The 20546-nt window shown below is 45.4% G+C and overlaps 1 protein-coding gene across 1 annotated transcript; it reads left to right on the top strand.

Moving 5' to 3' along the window:
* Positions 1 to 1002: 1002 nt before the first annotated feature.
* On the top strand, positions 1003 to 18910 carry BIG (auxin transport protein (BIG)). The gene is made up of 14 exons (XM_078583338.1): positions 1003 to 1431; positions 1509 to 1615; positions 2250 to 2418; positions 2504 to 8517; positions 8584 to 9198; positions 9269 to 9449; positions 9541 to 9775; positions 9859 to 14247; positions 14860 to 15079; positions 15157 to 15558; positions 15621 to 15764; positions 15861 to 16784; positions 16850 to 17332; positions 18064 to 18910. Exons 1-14 carry the CDS (start codon positions 1134 to 1136, stop codon positions 18745 to 18747), a joined length of 14865 nt encoding a protein of 4954 aa, XP_078439464.1. The 5' UTR covers positions 1003 to 1133; the 3' UTR covers positions 18748 to 18910.
* The last annotated feature ends 1636 nt before the right edge of the window (positions 18911 to 20546 follow it).

The raw sequence follows: 20546 nt of genomic DNA, 5'->3' as shown, positions 1-20546 counted from the left end.
ATTCTAGCTGCTGATGATTAGGATGGCTAAAACATCATCATCGGCATTCTAGCGACGGACAATTACGATGACGACACAATCATGTGTTTCATTTGAGCAATGGACAATTATGATGACGTCAAAATAAAAAATCATCATCGGCATTCTAGCGGCGGACAATTAAGATGACGACAAAAACATCTGTTTCATTTGAGTGATGGACAATTAAGATGACGTCAAAAAAATCTGCTTCATTTTAGCGATGGACACTTATGATGATGAGAAAATTGTTATCATCATTCTAGCTGCTGATGATTAGGGTGACTAAAACATCATCATCGGCATTATAGCAGCAGACAATTATGACGACGTCAAAATAATCTGCTTCATTTTAGCGATGGACACTTACGATGATGAGAAAATTGTTATCATCATTCTAGCTGTTGATGATTAGGGTGACTAAAACATCATCATCGGCATTATATCAGCAGACAATTATGACGACGTCAAAATAATCTGCTTCATTTGAGCGATGGACAATTACGATGACGTCAAAATAATCTGCTTCATTTTAGTGATGGACAATTACGATGAATAAAAAATTGTTATCGTCATTCTAGCTGCTGATGATTAGGATGACGAAACATCGCATCGGCATTCTAGCGGCGGACAACTACGATGACGACAAAATCATCTGCTTCATTTTAGCGATGGACAATTACGATGACGACAAAATCATCTGCTTCATCTTAGCGATGGAGAATTACGATGACGACAAAATCATCCTCCTCATTCAAGCTGCCGATGATCATGATGATGAAAAATCGTCATCGTCATCGTCACTCTAGTGGCAGTCGATCACGATGGCGCTTTCCGTCATCGTCGGCAAACACGTTCAAAAATCGTACAGCTACGACGCACGTACCGCATACGTAGCAAAACGCACCAAATGCGTTAAAGCGGGCCCCACCCCACCGAGAACCGCCATCGATACTATAAATACTTCCCCCACCTCCAATTCAAATCTTTTTTCCTTGCAGCAGGGGACAGACCCCCCTCTCTCCTCACTCTCTCTCTATCTCTTCCTCTCTCTCTATCTCTCTCTACTCTCTCTCTACTCTATGAAGCAGTGGAGAGGGCAGAATTCTTCGTAGATGGCGGCGATGGCGGTGGGGGGCGGTCAGGAGGCCGAATTGCAGCAGAAATCCATGGCTACAATCTCCCAAATGCTTCAGATTCTGCGAGAAGAGGAGGTGCCGTCGCGGTTGATGGCGAGATTCCGGTCGGAATCCGTTCAAAAAGGGCTGAGGGAGCTTCTTTTCATCTTAAAGAGTGGGATTAAGAAGATCGGCGAGGATGAACGATTAGGAGTCGAGAGTTGGAGCCGTGAGCAGATCGATTGCACGCTCAAGGTTGTTAGAACGATCGCGGCGGCATGCTTTTCCGTTCCTGGTGAGGATTTCATTTATTATTTTTTTTTGCTTTTGTTTAGGGGGTTTAGTGATGTTTGGTGGCGTTTTTTGGGGCAGTTGATCGGGCGGAGCCGGTAGTTATAGCGATCCTGGGGGATTCTATCGAGCTTTGTACATGTTTGCTGGAGAAATCAAGTCTCCAAAGTGATGATATTAGTTTTCAGGTTTGCTCTTTCAAGCTCTCTAGTTATGCTGACGTTCTGGCATCGTTTTGAAGTTGGAAAATTCCCCAATAAAGTTCTTCTTATTTTCTCTTCTGGTTATTTCTTTATGTCGATGGAGAAGCATTATTAAATTTTTGTATTTATCTTTGTAATCATGTGCGATCATATTAAATTATTGGTCAATTTTTTTGATGGACTAGAGAGAGGGAGGAATTTTTACCGAAGAAACAATTTACGAAAAATTCCCCAGCAAAATAACCGAGGAATAGACGAGTAATTCTTATCCAGAGTATCTTCCTAAGCAAATTATGTTTTTGTTATAAATTGGAAATCTTGCTGAATGGATTTCTCTCTTTCTCTCTCTTTGATTGTCTCGTTCATTTGGATACCATCTTGAGTTAAGTCCCCTCTTATTTCATTAGTTGGTTTGTGTTTTTACTTAATAAAATTTCCAACTGGATATTATTTCAATTGAGATGTGGTTCGTTAAAGTTTGGTTTTCATTAAAGAATTAAACATGATAATTGGTACATTCAGGAGATAATTGATAATTTTCAGGAGCACGAGTGCTAAATGTTTTGCTTCTCAGTTTCTGGGACTTCATTAACACCTTTCCCTTTTTAAAACCTGGCAGATTTCCCTCATCGAATTATTAGAAATAATGGTGGTCGATGGAAAGTTCAGGAATCACGAAGCATGTAAAAATTCTGAAGATATTAGTTTAGAATCACTACCTTTTCTCCCCAACGGGTTGGACTCCATGGAGTTGGATAGCTTCCTTGGGTGCAATCCCCAAGATATTGGTAGGAAATTCTCTTTTTACCCTTTTACTTAAACTTTCATATTTTAATGTTTCCAAATCGTTTGAATCCGTGGCACTTGACACAGGTGTTGGCTTTGAGAGCCAGAGTTCTGCGGACAGGGTCTTGAAGGTCCTGACTACAGATGTCTTTCCAGGGTTTAGTGCACATTCATCTCAAAGATTGTCGACCAGTACTCTTTGTCTGTTGCGACAGTGGGCAGTTACTCACGTTAAATGCTTGCCTCGTCTCCTCAGGATTCTGAAAGATCTGTTCTCTAAGTCAAATATTCAGTCAGAAGACGTTATTTTTCATTTGAATCTATCTATGAGCTCAAGGGTTCTGAACTTCCTGGTTAATTTGGCGAAGGACTTTCCGTTGGTTGAGGGCTTGGGTGCTGACTTGCTCATTACAGTCACGGCCATTACTGATAGCCTCCCAAAACTGTTCAAACAGGAGGCAGAAATCTCTGAATGTGAAACAAGCTCTGCACAGAACACTCTGTGGGGTTTATTATTGATTGTTTTGGAAGATTTCTTGCACTTTGTTCGAGTTGTTTCTTGTAACAGTGTGGTTTATCAGAATGTGCGTGCAATCATGATTGCTAACATACTCAATGTGTTAGATTCCAGTGTATGGAGATGTGATTTCTCAGGCTCTTCCATCAGGTGTCCAGTGGCTTACTTTCCTCAGATTGTTATGCATTTGCTGAAGCTCATTGGGGAGGCTAAGAATCAGAGGTTGCAGTCGCTTGATCCGAATGAATTTGACTTCAAGTCTCAAAGGTTTTCATGCCATGTTGATTCTGAGAAGGTGTTCCTTCTTCGGAGTTTTACGGTAGAAGAACATTTGATGCTTATGTTTCCATCCTCAAGGCAGTGGGTGGATAATCTTTTGCATCTGGCTTATTTCCTCCACGCTGAAGGAGCACGTTCCAGAATCAAGCGGAATAATATCTTCCAAGCTTGTACGAAGTCTAATGTTTCTGAACCGGAAAGCACGGCAAGCCATGAAGACGATGCGATCTTTGGAAATCTTTTTTCGGAAGCTTCTCGGCCTGTGGGTTCATCAGATGGGGGCGACCAGTTGTCTGTTGTTGTAGCAGGAGTCTCTAGTGGCCTTCATATGCCTTTCGTTACTGCAGCATGTGAACTTCTAAATTTCTTAAAAACATGCATTTTTTCTCCGGATTGGGATTTTTCCATATTTTCTGAAGCCTGCAGACAGTTAAATGAGAATCATATCGAGTACTTACTTTCCCTGCTTCTCTTTCAAAGCTACCCAGATGACAAGTCCTCTCCAATTAGCAGTGGATTCTTGTCTCAGGGCACGCTTCCTCATGCTAATGAGATCTGCTTAAGGCTGCTGAATAATCTATTGGAGCATAATGTTTTGTCCCCCTTTATTGAAGAATGCCTAGTGGACAAGATACTTACGGTGAGCGGCCGGAAATATGTGTATAATGATCACACCCTTTCTTTGCTTGCTCGTTGTTTTATCTCAAGTTCTAGTTCAAGATCAACTGGGAAACGTCTAGCTGGCAGAGTATATGAGTCCTATTGTAAGTACATCACGGAGAGGACAAATGACATCTTCAGTGGATGTTCAGACCTCACCGAGCTTTCTGGAACTCTTCCCAGCATTTTCCACATAGAAATTCTTCTGATGGCTTTCCACTTGGCCAATGAAGCTGAGAAATCTTCTCTTGTCAAAATTGTGTTCTTTTCTCTCAGGGAGATAAGCAGATCTCTGGAAGAGAGTACATCAAACCAACTCTCTTGCTGGGCATTGTTAGTCTCCAGGCTCATTTTGGTTCTCCGTTACTTAATTTTGCACCCCGGTGGTTGTCCTTCATGGTTGCTTTTGAGATTGAGGTGGAGACTGGGAGCTGTCTATTCGTCAAAGTCGTGTTTTTCACTTAACTTCCCTGAGAGCTATTCTTCCTGGGCACCTATTGAAGTAGGAAACATCTTGGGGGATCATATACATGAGTTGTCAGTTGTAAATGCTGTACTTCCTCATCTGATTGATGTTGCTGCTTTCTCATTCCCTGCAAGTCTCTCTAGCATTTCTGATGGTTTTCAGTCATTGGGTATTGATTATAGTGACTTGGTTTTATCCTTCTCTTCGATTCTGGCATTATGGTCAGGTAGAAAAGCAGAAACTGTGGAAGACATGTTGCTTGAGAGGTATGTATTTCTGCTTTGCTGGGACACATGCATGTGGGTGGCCTCTCTTGGAGGCTACGTTCAGTGGAGAGAAAACGCTGAGTCAAAGGACTTGTCAACACCTGAATACTTAATCAATTTCAGCAATTTATTGTTAAACCATTGTTCCGTTACAGAGGAAATTATCAAAGTGCTGCCACAGTTACAGAGTACTCAAAGACAGGCTACATTCAAGGGCTGGGAATTCCTTAGAAATGAGTCGCTGCTATCTCTTGTGCTTTACCTACTCAACGCAGGTGTTTGGGCCCATTCCGTCAGAGAAAAAAGTTGTAAAACGGACTTATGGACCGAATATAATTCAAAGGACCGTGAGTTCTTGAATGCCGCTGAAGGCACTGTCATATCTCTTACAGAATTGGATAAAATTGGATGGCTGTTAAGAATCTTATCCTCTTGTTTGAGGCAAAAGTTGGAAATTTTGCAGGAAGCTTTTCTCTCTGTTCTCCATGGTGGGCAATACAATGGTGATGGATTTTCTTCTTCGTTGCTTATCAAACATGTGTTGGCTAACGGTCTAGTACAGAGTGATCTACTTGACAAATGTTGTGGTTCCAAAACTTCACAGTTGAACTCGATGGTTAGCCTTTTGGCAAAGCTAGACGAAATTTCGGCCCTCCAAATATCATGGTTGCCTTCGCGGATACTTCAGAGATGCATGTTGCATGGATTTCCCTCACATTCAAATGTTCACAGTGGGCTGCTTTTGTCTTGTGTTCTTACTGTGAGAGACATTGTTTGCGCCATTGATGGGTTTCTCAGAATGGGTTCTGCTATTTCTAGTTATCTTGATGGGGACTTGATTGATGAAATTATGGGGTCTGTAATGGTCGTAAAATCTGACATTATTTTTGTCAGTATTCATGAAAAATGTGTCTCTATATTTCATAGTGTTTCTGAAAGATTGAGCGGAGGCTTTGATTACCTTTGTCTATATGAATTGAAACACTTGTTAGGCACCTTATCTGAATCAAATTGTGAAGATGCAATTGATGCTGCTCTACTTGAAACGTTGACTGTGGCAACTCTGGAGAAAGCCGAGGGCCTCAGGCTAGATAAGACAAGAGCAAATATTTTTAAATATTTCATGGGGACAGTGCATGCTGCTGACAATGAAGTGGAGCAACCTTTTACTGGGCATGGTATAACTTATCTGGCTTTATTTACCGCACTAGAGAAGTGCTCTTCTGAAACTGTCAACCTTAAAGTTCTCCAGTTCTTCATCAATATTTTGGCTTGTTCATCTCTTTACCCTGGATTCAAACAGTCATTACAAAAAATGTTTCTGGCCTTGGAATTGTCCAATCTATCTGTTTGGCTGGAAAAGAGACTCCTTGGATGCGCTGAGGAATCTTCCGGGATGGTTATCTCAAAGGAAAGTTCGTCTGAATTAAGAGAAGTAACAATGAATTTCCTTTCATGTCTAGTATCACAACCTGAAGAAGTTATGTCAAGGGAAATTCGTAACAGATTTGTCGAGGCCATGCTTTTGTCTCTGGAGCGTGCATTTACTCTACATGACATCAACACTGCCAAAGCATTCTTCACTTTGGTCGTTCAATTCTTGGAGGGGGAGTCTTCATCAAAAATGTTCTTGGAGAGGATTTTACTCCTAATTGAGGTCCTAGCTGAACGTCAGGATTTGCTGCAGCACATGAAGTTTCTCTTTAGTTTCCTGGGCACTGTTCTAGGTGATCCTGAAGTCAGTAAGAACACAACAAATAAATTATCAGACATGCATTCTTCAAGCTGTACTTTGGGGGTAAATCCTTCAATCCCCAGGCCAATCGGGAGGAAGAACGCGGATGCATTAGCTTCTCGCTCTCAGGAAACAGAATCTGCCAACATGGAATGTGATGCCACGTCAGGGGATGAAGATGAGGACGATGGATTGTCGGATGGTGAGCTGGCTGGCATTAACAAGGAAGAAGAAGATGACGGCAACATTGAGAGCGCACTTGCTTCCCAGCTATGCACTTTCACATCAAGTGGAAACAAATTTATGGAGCAACATTGGTATTTCTGTTACACTTGTGATTTAACAGTTTCTAAAGGATGTTGCTCGGTGTGTGCCAAGGTATGCCATCGTGGCCACCGTGTAGTGTACTCCCGTTCAAGTAGATTCTTCTGCGATTGCGGGGCGGGAGGCGTCAGAGGCAGCAATTGCCAGTGCCTCAAACCAAGAAAAACTGCTGCCGGTAGTAACTCTGCTGTTAGAACCAGTTCTGGCTTCAAACCTCTGTTACCATTCTCTGAGGATGGTGATCAGGCTCCAGACAGTGACTCAGATTTGGATGCTGACGCTCTTACTGACACCGATAGCTCTGTTAAGTTCTCTATTCCAGGAGAGATGATCGGGATTCTTCCTACCCTTCTCAAAGATATTGATACTGAGAAACATGTGCTTGGACTTTGCGGTAAGTTAGCCCGAGCAGTGGCCAAGAAGCGTGAGAACGATCTTTGCAAGGACAAGAAGGTGGTCCTTAGTCGCAATATGACATTGTCCTGCAGTACTGATGTTTTCCAGCTGAAGAAAACTTTCAAAAGCGGATCATTTGACCTGAAAGTTAAGGCAGATTATGCAAATTCACGAGATCTTAAATCCCATTTAGCAAGTGGGTTGCTCGTGAAGTCGTTGCTCAGTGCCAGCACTCGAGGCAGACTTGCCGTTGGGGAGGGAGACAAGGTTACCATCTTTGATTCTAGTCAGCTAATAGGGCAGGGCAGCTTACCCATGGTGACTGCAGACAAGAGCAGTGTGAAGGCTCTCTCCAAAAACACTGTTAGATTCGAAATAGTTCATCTCTTATTCAATCCCATAGCCGAGAACTACTTGGCAGTTGCCGGTTATGAGGAATGTCAAGTGCTTACCCTCAATTCACGCGGGGAAGTCACTGATCGTCTTGCGGTCGAGCTTGCTCTGCAACACACCTATATTTTCCGCGTGGAATGGGTTCCTGGCTCACAAGTTCATCTCATGGTCGTCACAAATGTATTCGTAAAGATCTATAATCTCTCTCAGGATACCATCAGCCCTATCCACTATTTCACCCTAAAGAACGATGTCATTATGGACGCAACTCTTGTTTTGCTCTCCATGGGAAGGCTGTGTCTTCTAGTTCTATCAAAGTGTGGGTCTTTATTCAGACTGGAGTTATCGATGGAGGGAGATGGGGGGGAGAAATCATTGACTCAGGTTATCAGCGTTGATTCTGGGGACCTGCGACCGAAGGGCCGATCGTTGTACTTCTCTTCTTCTCATAGGCTACTCTTCTTATCTTATCAAGATGATATTACTTTGGTGGGACGATTAGATGCAGCTGCAACAACATTGACTGAGGTTTCAAAGATATATGAAGAGGAAGATAAGCCTGCTGGCTTGCATCACTGGAGAGATCTGTTTGTTGAGGATGGGATCTTTGTCTGCTTTTCCAGTGTCAGGTCTAACGCTCCTTTGGCTGTTTCCTTCAGGCAGAGTGAATTAATGGCACAGAACATGAGATACCTGTCAGGTCCGGTCCTACCCTCGGTAGGAATTGCAGCTTACAAGTCGATAGCTAAGGACAAGTCCTACTGCCTGGTTTTTCAAGATGATGGCAGCCTTCAAATTTACTCTAATGCCCCTGAGACCCCTGACATGTCTGCAAGTCTGAACCTGGAGAAGGCGAAGAAGATAGGTGCAGGTATATTGAACAGTGAAGTGCTTTCTGGGATGAATACGGATTTCCCGTTGGACTTCTTTGAGAAAACTACTTGTGTTACATCTGACGTAAGGCTGAGTGGGGATGCAATAAGAAGCGGAGACTCCGAAGCTGCTAAGCAAAGGCTTCAATCTGAAGATGGGTTCTTGGAAAGCTCCAGCCCGTCAGGATTCAAGGTACCATGAAACTGAGTTCTTTTTTAAAGTGTTTCCTTATTAACTTCTGAAAATTTTTGTTGCCAGATTTCTGTGTCAAATTTAAACCCTGATGTGACTATGGTGGGTATTCGTGTACAAGTGGGAAATACCTCTGTCAATCATATCCCCTCCGAGATTGCAGTCTTCCAAAGAGTAATTAAGTTGGATGAGGGCATGCGAGCTTGGTATGATATTCCATTCACTACGTCTGAGTCTCTGATTTCTGATGAAGAATTCACAGTCTCCATTGGCCCAACTTTTGATGGGATCTCACTTCCTCGGGTTGACTCTTTGGAGGTCTATAGTCAACCAAAAGACGAATTTGGTTGGAAACAAAAAATGGAAGCAGTTCTTAAGTTTGAAACCAATGCTTTGGGAAACAACATGCCAAGTTTGCAAAAGAAGTATCAGAACGTGCAACCTGCTTCTGTTCAAGAGCAGGTTTTGGCAGAGGCTCTTAATCTTCTTTCAAGGCTATACTCAGCATGCAGGTCATGGAACTGTTTGGACCTGGATGAGATGGCAGACTTGGATCTTGGAAAAGTTAAATGCAGGGATTTACTGGAGACTGTGTTCCAAAATGAAGACAAACAGCTATTGCTGGCTGCTGCTTCCCGTGTTCTCAAAGCCATTATCTCTAGAAAGGAGACTTATTATCATGTATGTTTACGGATCCTCTGTAAATGAATGCCTTTTCTATAATACATGTTTTAAAATATTTGTCCTGCAGGTTAAGGATACCATGCGTCTGTTGGGTGTTATAAGCACACTACCTAAGTTGAAGTCTAGAATTGGTGTTGGGAGTGTCTCAGCCGGCCGGGTAGTTAAAGATTTCATATCACTGCTTCGTTCGGTATCAAGAATTGCTTTTCACCGGCAATCCAATTTGGTCTCGTTTCTCGAATCTCATGGTATGTTCAATAGTTAGGGGAGAGCATTCCTGATATTTTGACCAAATCATTCATAACATGGAATGACACAATTAACGCTGCTTGTGATCAGGTTCTGAAGTTGTGGATGGATTAATGGATGTTCTCTGGGGAATTTTGGATCTGGAAAAGCCTGATACAGAAACCATAAACAGCATTGTCATACCATCCGTGGACCTGATCTACTGCTACGCTGAATGTCTCACCTTGCATGGAAAGGCTGCTCCTGGTTGCTCTGTAGCTTCTGCGGTTGTTCTAATCAAGAAGCTTCTCTTTGCACCTTATGAAGCTGTTCGAACCGCCAGCAGGTGATTTCAAGCAGTTCCCTATTTTCACTTTTATTTTTTCATGTTTCTGTCCAGACTCTCATTCTATGTTTTGAAAATTTCAGCTTAGCCTTATCGTCAAGGCTGCTTCAGGTTCCTTTCCCAAAGCAGATGATTTTATCCCCAATGGATGACACTCCAGATAACCCTTCAGCTGCAAAGATGTCCTCTGATGCATCTACTGGAACAGGCGGGAATGCCCATGTGTTGCCAGAGGATGATGGGAATCTCTCGTCCGTTCAATATTGCTGCGATGGGTGTTCAACTGTCCCAATCCTTCGTAGAAGGTGGCACTGTAACATCTGCCCGGACTTCGACTTGTGTGAGACCTGCTATGAATTACTGGACTCACATCAGCTTCCGCCGCCTCATTCCAGAGATCATCCCATGTCAATAATCCATATCGAGAGTGATCACCACATGTTCACGGGAGATGAGCTCGCCGATGGCAGTCTTAACCTGACAGCAACAGATATCAGTTCTCAGAACTTAGCTGCCCCTATTCATGTACTGGAGTCTAACATGTCTGGCGATGATTTTCCAACCCAGAATCAGCAGAGGTTTGTCTCTATATCTGCTTCAAATAGGGCGGTGAACTCACTTTTGCTCCAGCAGTTGATTGCAGAGATCAAGGGATGGATGCGGGTGACATCTGGGCTTGCAGGGATCCCTATCATGCAGCTCTTTTACAGGTTATTCTCTGTCGTCAGCGGGCCCTTCATGGACAGCTCCAAGCCTGAGAGTCTTGACCTTGAGAAAGTTGTCAAGTGGTTTCTAGAAGAGATAGACTTGGAAAAACCCTTCGTGACCAAGGAATGCACAAGCTTTGGGGAAATTATGATATTGGTGTTCATGTTCTTCACTCTAATGCTCAGGAATTGGCACCAACCTGGCACTGAGAGCACTAACACTAAAACCGGGGAGACACAGCAGGAGAAAGGTCCTTCATTAAGCAGCAGTTTTCTGTCTCGTTCGAGTGACGACTTAGAAAAGAATGAGTTTACTTCTCAGCTGACCCGGGCCTGCTCTTCTTTGAGGCAACAGTCATTCGTCAACTATCTGATGGACATATTGCTGCAACTCGTTTCAGAGTTCAAATCCTCTCCTGGGAATAACGTTGAGAACAGTCATGGTCTGTTAACAATTAGAAAGGACCTTCCAGCGGGGAATTTCTTGCCCTTCTTCTCTGATTCTTATGCAAAAGTCCACAAAACAAATTTATTTTTAGACTACCACCGGCTGCTACTGGAGAACACTTTCCGCGTGGTGTATGGTCTCATCCGGCCTGAGAAACACGATAAGAGTGTGAGCAGGGAGAAAACCCACCACCAGAGAAACTCTGGCACCAAGGAGTTGAAGCTTGATGGTTATCAGGACGTTCTCTGCTATTATATTTGCAACCCAAACACAGCCTTTGTGCGTAGATACGCCAGAAGGCTGCTCCTGCATCTGTGCGGGAGCAAAACACAGTATTACCAGGTGAGAGATTCTTGGCAGTTCTCAAACGAAGTGAGGGAATTGTACAAACTTAAGAATGAGTCTGGCGGCTTCCAAGGGCCTCTTTTATATGAGGGAAGTGCTAAGCTAGTTAAGAGCTTGTCCTCATTGTCTGAGGTTGCAGGAGCAAGACCAAGGCATTGGCAAAAGTTTTGCATTAAGAATGGAGAGATCTTACCCCTCTTGGCTGATGCAGTATTCTGTTTTGGGGAGGAATCTGTCATCCTGACGCTGAAGCTGTTAACACTGGCCTTCTACACTGGCAAAGATGCTTCTTCTTCTTCTGCAGTGAAGACAGAGGGAGATGATGGAACTAAATTTCAGTCATCGTCTATCGATTCCAAGAAGAAGACAAAGGGAGATGAAGTGGGCAGTGAAACCAGCTCCGACAGGTCGTATCTTGACATGGAACAGTCTGTTAACATCTTCTATACCAGAGAAGGAGGTAACGTTCTTCTTCAGCGGTTCATTGACACTTTTCTGCTTGATTGGAACTCAACAAGTCTGCGCTCTGAAGCAAAAGCTGTTCTTTCTGGGCTCTGGCACCATGGGAAAGAGACCTTCCAGGAAACTCTTCTCTCTGTGCTTTTAGACAAGGTCAAAATCCTGCCAATGTACGGCCAGAACACAGTGGAGTTCATCGAACTGCTCATCTCTCTCTTGGGAAGGCCAAATGGATCAAAGTTTAGTATTGTCAACAAGTGCCTGACGGCAGATGTGATTAACTGCATATTCGAGACACTCCATTCACAGAATGAGCTCTTGGCCAATCACCCAAACTCACGTTTATACAGCGCTCTAATTGGATTTGTCGAGTTCGATGGGTATTATCTAGAAAGTGACCCCTGCATAGCCTGCAGCTGCCCTGAGGCACCTTACACGCGTATGAAGCTGGAGACCTTGAAATCTGAGACCAAGTTCACCGACAACCGCATCATTGTGAAGTGCACCGGCAGCCATACAATCCAGTCCGTCGCCATGAACGTCCATGATGCTCGCAAATCAAGATCTGTGAAAGTGCTGAACCTGCACTACAATAACAACCCGCTGGCTGACTTATCAGTTCTGAAGAACAATTGGGCCCTGTGGAAGCGTGCCAAGAGCTGTCACCTGGGTGTGAACCAGACGGAGCTGAAGGTCGAGTTTCCAATCCCTATATCTGCCTGCAACTTCATGATTGAGCTGGATTCTTTCTATGAGAACCTCCAGGCCTCCTCTCTCGAATCCCTGCAATGCCCCCGTTGTAGCAGGGCCGTCACCGATAAGCATGGCATCTGCAGCCACTGCCATGAGAACGCATACCAGTGCCGGCAGTGCCGCAACATAAACTATGAGAACTTGAATTCTTTCCTCTGCAATGAGTGTGGATACAGCAAGTATGGTCGCTTTGAGTTCCACTTTATGGCGAAGCCCAGCTTTGCCTTTGACGAGATCGGAAGTGACGAGGAGATGAGGAAGGTGCTGGCAGCAATCGAGTCTGAGTCAGAGAATGCTCACCGGCGCTACCAGCAGCTCCTCGGCTTCAAGAAGCCACTGCTCAAGCTCACCTCCAGCGTTGGGGAGCAGGAGGCCGACTCTTCGCAGCATGCACTCAAGGATACCATGCAGCAGATGATTGCCTCCTTGCCCGGCCCCTCATGCAAAATCAACCGAAAGATTGCTCTCCTGGGGGTCCTGTATGGAGAAAAATGCAAGGCTGCATTTGACTCAGTCAGCAAGAGTGTACAAATGCTCCAAGGCCTCCGACGGGTGCTTATGAGCTACTTGAACAAGAAGAAAGGCATCTCCTCTCAGAATCCTGCAGTCTCTCGCCTGCCCAACAACTGCTATGGCTGTGCTGCTACATTCACCGCCCATTGCATGGAGCTACTGCAAGTCCTCTCCAAAAACAGCACCTGTAGAAAGCAACTGGTCCGGTTAGGCATTCTTCCAGAGCTGTTTGAGAATAATATCCACCAGGGCCCCAAGACAGCACGCTCCCAGGCCCGGGCCGTGCTCTGTGCTTTCTCTGAAGGTGATGCGGATGCGGTTGCAGAGCTCAACAGTTTGATCCAGAAGAAAGTCATGTACTGCCTCGAGCACCACCGCTCCATGGACATATCCCAGGCCACCCGGGAGGAGCTGCTCTTGCTATCAGAGACTTGCTCCTTGGTCGACGAGTTCTGGGAAGCCCGGCTGCGGGTTGCCTTCAAGCTCCTCTTTTCTTCCATCAAATACGGAGCCAAGCACCCAGCCATCTCTGAGCATGTCATCCTCCCCAGTCTGAGGATAGTGTCCCAGGCCTGCACCCCTCCAAAAACTGATGACATCCCTGATAAGCAGGAAGGGGGGAGAGCCATTGTGAAGGATGACAGAGGGAGTGGTAACAGTGATCTGGGTGTCCCGCTCTTGAGCTATTCAGAATGGGAAAGAGGGGCCTCCTACCTTGACTTTGTGAGGCGGCAATCCAGGTTCTCAAAGAGATCTGTTTCTCGAGACACTCTTGCCCTCAAGTACGCCCTCAGATGGAAGCGGGCCGCCTGCAGAAGAGGGGGGAAGTCAGAGTTCTCCTCCTTTGAGCTTGGGTCCTGGGTATCGGAGCTGATCCTCAGTGCCTGCTCTCAGTCCATAAGGGTGGAAGTCTGCTCTCTCTTTGCCCTCATCTGCCCCGAGAACTCGTCACGCCAGTTCCAGCTTTTGAACTTGCTGATGAACCTGCTGCCGGCGAGCTTGGCCATTGGCGACAGTGCTGCTGAGTACTTCGATCTGTTCTTCAAGATGATAGGATCTGAAGCCAGCAGGCTGTTCCTGACTGCCAGGGGGTGCCTGGCCATAGTCTGTCGGTTGATCACTGAGGAGGTCAACCGTATTGAATCTCAGGAAAGACGGCTGAATGTTGACATATCCCAGGGTTTCGTCCTGCACAAGCTGGTTGAGCTCCTCAGCAAGTTTCTTGAGGTCCCCACCATAAGAGTCAGGTATTATGATTAGCTAATTAAATCATTTACTATTCAGTTATGATTGCAGCGTATTGCTGGTTCTGACATCAACGTATTTGAAGTATCCATGATGATGACATCAACATCAATGATCCATTGGTTAGAAAGTTACCATCAATGGATTCAACAGTTCCATGACGATGGCATCAACATCAATCATCCAGGGGGTAGAAAGTTACCATCAATGGATTCGACGATTTCATGATGATGTCGTCAACATCAATCATCCATTGCTTAGAAACTTACCATCAATGGATTCGATGGTTTCATGATGATGTCATCAACATCAATCATCCATTGGTTAGAAACTTACCATCAATGGATTTGACTGTTCCATGATGATGGCATCAACATCAATCGTCGACTGGTTAGAAAGTTGCCATGACTCATCAATGGACAGATTCGATGGTTCCATGATGATGGTATCAATCATCCATTGGTTGAAAAGTTCCCATCAACTGACGTTAACGGATATCAGTGATACCCTGTCAATGTCAATGACAGTGTGAACGAGGGTTGATGATGTTGAATGTGGACGAATGTAAAGAAAAAATTATTTCTCAATTTCATTTATTCAAATATTGGCACAAGGTTTATGCGAGCCGAGTTGATATCACAAGTCTTGGAGGCCCTCTTGGTGCTGAGGGGTTTAATCCTACAGAAGACAAAGCTGATAAGCGATTGTAACCGCCTTTTGAAAGAACTCATTGATGGACTCCTTGAGAGCTCTGAAAACAAGCGACTTTTCATACGCGCCTGTATTTCTGCCCTTGAGCTTCACTTCAGGGAGCCCAAAGCACAGACTTCACTGGTATTCTCCTCATCCAAATAATTAAAATATTAGAATATTTGTGAACCGTGTTTAATTTAAATACTTTTTTGCTACAGTTCATACTGGAGCAGCTGCGCAACGTGATCTGCCCCACTAAACCGGAGCCAGTGTATCTGCTGTATCTGTACAAGGCACACACACAGGAAGAGTTTATCAGGGGTTCGATGACGAAGAAGCCCTACTCGAGCAAGGAGATTGGGCCCTTGATGAGGGACGTAAAGAACAAGATATGCAATCAGCTGGACCTCATTGGCCTTCTTGATGACGACTATGGCATGGAGCTGCTTGTTGCCGGGAGCATCATTTCTCTCGACCTCACCATCGCCCAGGTGTATGAGCAGGTCTGGAAAAAGTCCTGTGCCCTGACTCAAAGTACCGCCTCTGGCTCTGCCTTGCTTTCCTCTGCCCTCCCCTCTGGGGGAGAACTTCCACCCATGGCGATCACGTACCGCCTTCAGGTACAATCCCAACTCTCCATATTATTATTAGTGGGGACATTGCAAATTTTTTCTCTGGTCAGGGGTTGGACGGGGAGGCCACAGAGCCCATGATCAAGGAGCTAGAGGAGGACAGGGAGGAATCTCAGGACCCCGAGGTCGAGTTTGCCATTGCTGGTGCTGTCCGTGAATGTGGTGGTCTCGAAGTTATCCTTGGCATGATCCAGGTCCTCCTCTCTCTCTCTCTCTATCTATCTATCTATCTATCTCTCTCTCTATCTATCTATCTATCTTTCTACTGACAAGTTGATGGATGTGGGCAGCGGCTGAGCAAGCAGGGATTAAAGTCAAGCGAGGAGGAACTGATGGCACTCTTGAACCTGCTGACATACTGCTGCAAGATCAGGGAGAACCGGCGGGCGCTGCTTCGGAAGGGAGCACTTGGGCTGCTCCTGGAGACTGCACGGCGTGCCTTCTCTGCAGATGTCATGGAGCCCGCTGAAGGTGTCCTCCTCATCGTAGAGGCTCTCTCAATGGAGGCCAACGACTCCAACCTCAGCGTTACCTTCCAAGCTACCACCGCTGCCACCTCTGCTGACGAGGAGGCCAAGAAGATCGTTCTCATGTTCCTAGAGCGGCTCTCCCACAAGCGCCACCGCAACCGTGAGATGGTGGCCCGCATCCTACCCTACCTCACCTATGGTGAGCCGGCTGCCATGGAGGCCTTGCTCCAGTACTTTGTCCCGCATCTCCTTGACTGGCCCGCCTTTGACCGCCTCGAGGATAGCAAAGAAGAAGAAGAGGAGCAGAGGACGGCAGTGGAGAACTTTGTGCGGCTAACAGAGTCACTGAGGACGAGCTCGGGGGGGGAGCGGCTCAAGGACATGATCGTAGACAAGGGGATCGTGGCTTCAGCTGTGAAGCACCTTCTGGAGAGCTTCCCGCAGCTGGCAGGGGAGGGGTTGAGGCTTCTGTCCACGCCAGCTATTCTTGCAGTACTGAGAGGTGTCTGTAGGGGGCACCGGCGGGCGCAGGAAGAGATAGCGGCATCGTCGTCGCTCCTCCCCCTGCTGCACTCCCTGGAGCGCATCCCCGGTGGCGTTGAGGTGGCGGCACGCGCCGAGAACCTCCTCGACACCCTCGCTGACGAGGACGGCTTTCTCGGTGACCCTGTCCGCCGCCTCCGCCTCGCCACCCGCGATGAGCTCCGCCGCCGGGCCCTCCTCAAGCGCCAACAACTCCTCCAGGTCAATTCAAATCTCTGCATGAGAATTGCCATGGCAGTGAATGAAGTTTTTTTTAAAAAAAACAGGGGCTGGGGATGAGGCAGGAGGTGGGCAAGATAGTGGTGATGGCACGGCCGAGCATAATGGAAGAGATGGAAGAGGAAGAGGAGGAAGGATTGGCATGCATGGTGTGCAGAGAAGGATACTCACTAAGGCCAGGGGACGCGTTAGGCGCATACACGTACACAAAGAGGGTCAGCCTGGGCGGTGCCGCCAGAACAGGCGGTGATCTGGTCTATACAACGGTGAGTCATTTCAATGTGATACATTTTCAGTGCCACCTGGAGGCAAAACGGGCAGACGCGGCGTTGAAGAACCCGAAGAAAGAGTGGGAAGGGGCAGCACTGAGGAACAATGAGACACTCTGTAACAGCATCTTCCCGCTAAGGGGACCTGCCCTGCTGCCAGCTCAATATGCCCGTTACATTGACCAGCATTGGGATAATCTTGCTGCCCTTGGTGCTGCGGATGGGTCCCGCATCCGCCTCCTCTCATACGACATCGTCCTCGTACGTTTTCTCTAATCCAATACTCTTTCGTTACTTTGATCTCTCTCTAGTTTTGTATTTTCCTGGCGCTGTTCTTCCTCTCATTTCTGCTTGATCTACTGTTTTCAGCTGTGGTCTCGTCATCTCTCGCCACCTTTTCTCACTCTCAAATTCCATGTTTTCCTCATGTTGTTTTTTTTCCAATTCATGTCTGCTCAAACTTTTTGTTTCCATCTGTGGTCCCGTCATCTCCGTCTCGACTCAGTCTCTCTCTCTTTCTTTCTCTCTAGTTGCAGGCTGCCTGGCGCTGCTTTCCCTCTCATATTGTTTTCATCAATGTTCTCTCATCTCTCTTTCCTCTTCTTGTGCATTGCTCCTACCTCGATTTCCCCCTCTCCAGCTTACACGTAGACATAGTCGTTCTGTTATTTTCGTGCAAATTTGTGCGAATTGTTCGTTCTGTTCGGCTTTCCGAACAGAACAAAAACAAATTCGAACAGAACATCGCACAGACACAGACCCGTGTGCGGTTCTTTTGTTCGCTTTGTGCGAATTTTGTTCGTTTTTGAAAAAAAAAAAGAACAGAACAAAGAACAAGTCCCTGTGCGGTTCTTTTATGCGAATTTTTCATTCGTTTAAAATGAACAGAACAGAACGACCATGTCTATCTAGCTTACACGTGAAACCTCCGCCTCGATCTCTTCACAGTATACAGCTCACCATCTCTCTCTCTCTCGACTGTCTCTTCGCAGATGCTGGCTCGGTTCGCAACGGGGGCGTCATTCAGTGCAGACAGCCGGGGCGGGGGCAAGGAGAGCAACGCCCGATTCTTGCCATTCATGGTGCAGATGGCGGCCCATCTGCTGGACCAGCCAGGCCCTGCGGGCCCACCACCACAAACCCGCCGCAGCCTGGCCCGCTCTGTCGCGGCTTACCTCTCCTCTTCTCCTCCCTCCGACGAGGAATCCGTGCAGTTCATGATGGTGACCTCCCTCCTGGCTGAGTCCTACAGGGACTGGCGTCGTCACCGCCTTCCCTTCCTTCGCCGCGGTCTCCGCCATGCCGCCGCCCAGCACCGCCTCCCCCACGCCGACGAGAGTGTCCTCTTTCCCCTCCTCAAGCCCATCCTCGTCTACCTCGCTCTCATTGACCGCCTTCAGCGCTTCTTCAAGCTACCCCTTGCTGCTGCTGCAGCCGTCGCCACGGAAGAACAAGACGAAGAGAATTGGGAGAGGACCATGCAGGCCAGGTTGGGGAACGTCAACGAGATGGTCGGTCTGTCCAAGGAACTCCTTCCCTGGCTCGAGGAGATGGCCTCTGTGGAGGACCTGCAAGCCGTCTTGAGCGCCGTGGGCATGCACTCTGACGTCCTCGCTGCCGGGTACCCACACTGCCTCGCCTTTATTCTCGATGCCATCTCTCCTCAGCCTCTCTAGGATGTCTCGTGATTTTTATCTTGAATGTCATCACATCTGGAATGTTCATATATGCGAGTGAGCGAGCACACCAAACTTTGGAGTTCCTAGGGGAATTTCCCCTTGGTAAGTTGTATAATTTTTTTTTCTTTTTGAGTTTTTAGCTAGTATTCAAAGTTCTTTACCACTCCATTGCAAAGGATTATTATGATGAGTAAGATGTGTGAAGGTTTTTCATGTTATGAAATAGCAGGAGACTTCAAGGAATTTTTTGGGTCAGTGGACTCGAGGGATGCAAGTATTTAGTTTGGTTGAGATATTCGTGATAACATGAAAAACCTAAGAATATCCTCATGACTCCAAATTATTTGATTTCTTGAATAGTGCATGAATGCTTGTCATATGTTTTTACATTCAGTATAAAAAAATTTGATCTTGTTCCTACATGTCCCAACTGTCCTCATTAAATATTTCATTAACTTCAATTTTTTTAGAAGGGTATCATTTTCTACCTAATTTTTAATGTTCACAATACTCTCTCTCTCTTACACTCATTTTCATTGCTCCCTATGTTGACCCTCAATGCCATACTTTCTATCAGAATTTTTAGTAAAATGCTTTGATACATGTTTTGATGAATGTTCAAACTAATGCATGCCTTAACAGGAGTTGTGGTCAAGCACAATATGTCCTCAGTCAACTCGTCGACTAATTGTAAGTGAGGATCAAATAACATCCATAGTTATATGAAAAAAGACTACTTAGTTTGACCATGTGGCATTGAGTGCTCAAATAACATCCATAGTTGACCCCCGAGCCTTGATAGTGTTATTCTATCTGCATACTTCGATGTACTTCTCGCATATCCTTTGAATAGGAATGTAGAGCACATGCTTAAAGACTAGTGATCTCCGAATTACAATCTCATCATAATTCACTAAGTCCAATCATGTATTCATGGACTTCATTATAAGCATCACACATGTACTATAATGAATATGTTATATTAATGAACATGGAACGAAATGTCGAATGTGTGATTGGCTTGTCGGCCATGTATATTTCCATCAAGATTGAGAGAGGGAGGGGGGGAGGGTGTGAGAGGGAGGGACTACGAGAAGGAGAGAGTTAGAGGGATTGAGTGGGTGAGGGAGAGAGGGAAAGAGAAAGCAAGAGAGAGAACGAGAAGGAGATAGGGAGAGAGTGACGGCGACAGAGATGTTGATCCACAGGGAGACCAATGTATATGAAATTATGATTTTATCACCTAATAAATTTGATTTAAGATGATAGAATTTAGTAATTCCTTACAGGATTCTTGTTTCGTGATTTTCAGAATATTATGAGAATTTTATAGATTTTTAATTTTTGGTTATGAGGTTTCAGAACTGAAATTTGGAATAAAATATGTCATGAAAAACTGAAATTAATTTCCAAATATCAATGATGTTAGATTTAACTATTCATTGTTTTTGTATTTATTGAAGAATTTAAAGACCAAAATTGGAAATTCAAACTGAGGATGGAAACGAACAACTTTTTTTACAAAATTTTAGGGAGAGATAAGCTAGATAAGGAATTGAATTATAAACCAATACACTTCCAAATGTAGAGAGTGATCTAGAGAGACAAAATAGAAATAAAGTGGAGATAAATTGGGGGGAAATGGATTTTCAAGGTTGTTATACATGGATTTATGAATATAAGATGGTAATGGAGATAAAAAAATACATCAGATAAGTTCTCTATGCTTGGATACCAACTATGAAGGCAAATAACTGCTCTTCACTATCAAAAATCTTCCTAGGGCATGAATATGC

This window comes from Wolffia australiana, chromosome 11 (genome assembly GCF_029677425.1).
Source record: "Wolffia australiana isolate 7733 chromosome 11, ASM2967742v1".
Classification (NCBI taxonomy): domain Eukaryota; kingdom Viridiplantae; phylum Streptophyta; class Magnoliopsida; order Alismatales; family Araceae; genus Wolffia; species Wolffia australiana.
The sequence above is the reverse complement of the archived record's forward strand: the minus strand, read 5'-3'. Positions and strand labels throughout refer to the sequence as shown.

Bases quoted from the DNA above. Each gene is read 5' to 3' on its own strand.
- BIG (XM_078583338.1), top strand. From the start codon at position 1,134: ATGGCGGCGATGGCGGTGGGGGGCGGTCAGGAGGCCGAATTGCAGCAG. The intron at 1,616-2,249 runs GTTTGCTCTTTC...AAAACCTGGCAG, and splicing joins GTGATGATATTAGTTTTCAG to ATTTCCCTCATCGAATTATT. The intron at 8,518-8,583 runs GTACCATGAAAC...TTTTGTTGCCAG, and splicing joins CCAGCCCGTCAGGATTCAAG to ATTTCTGTGTCAAATTTAAA.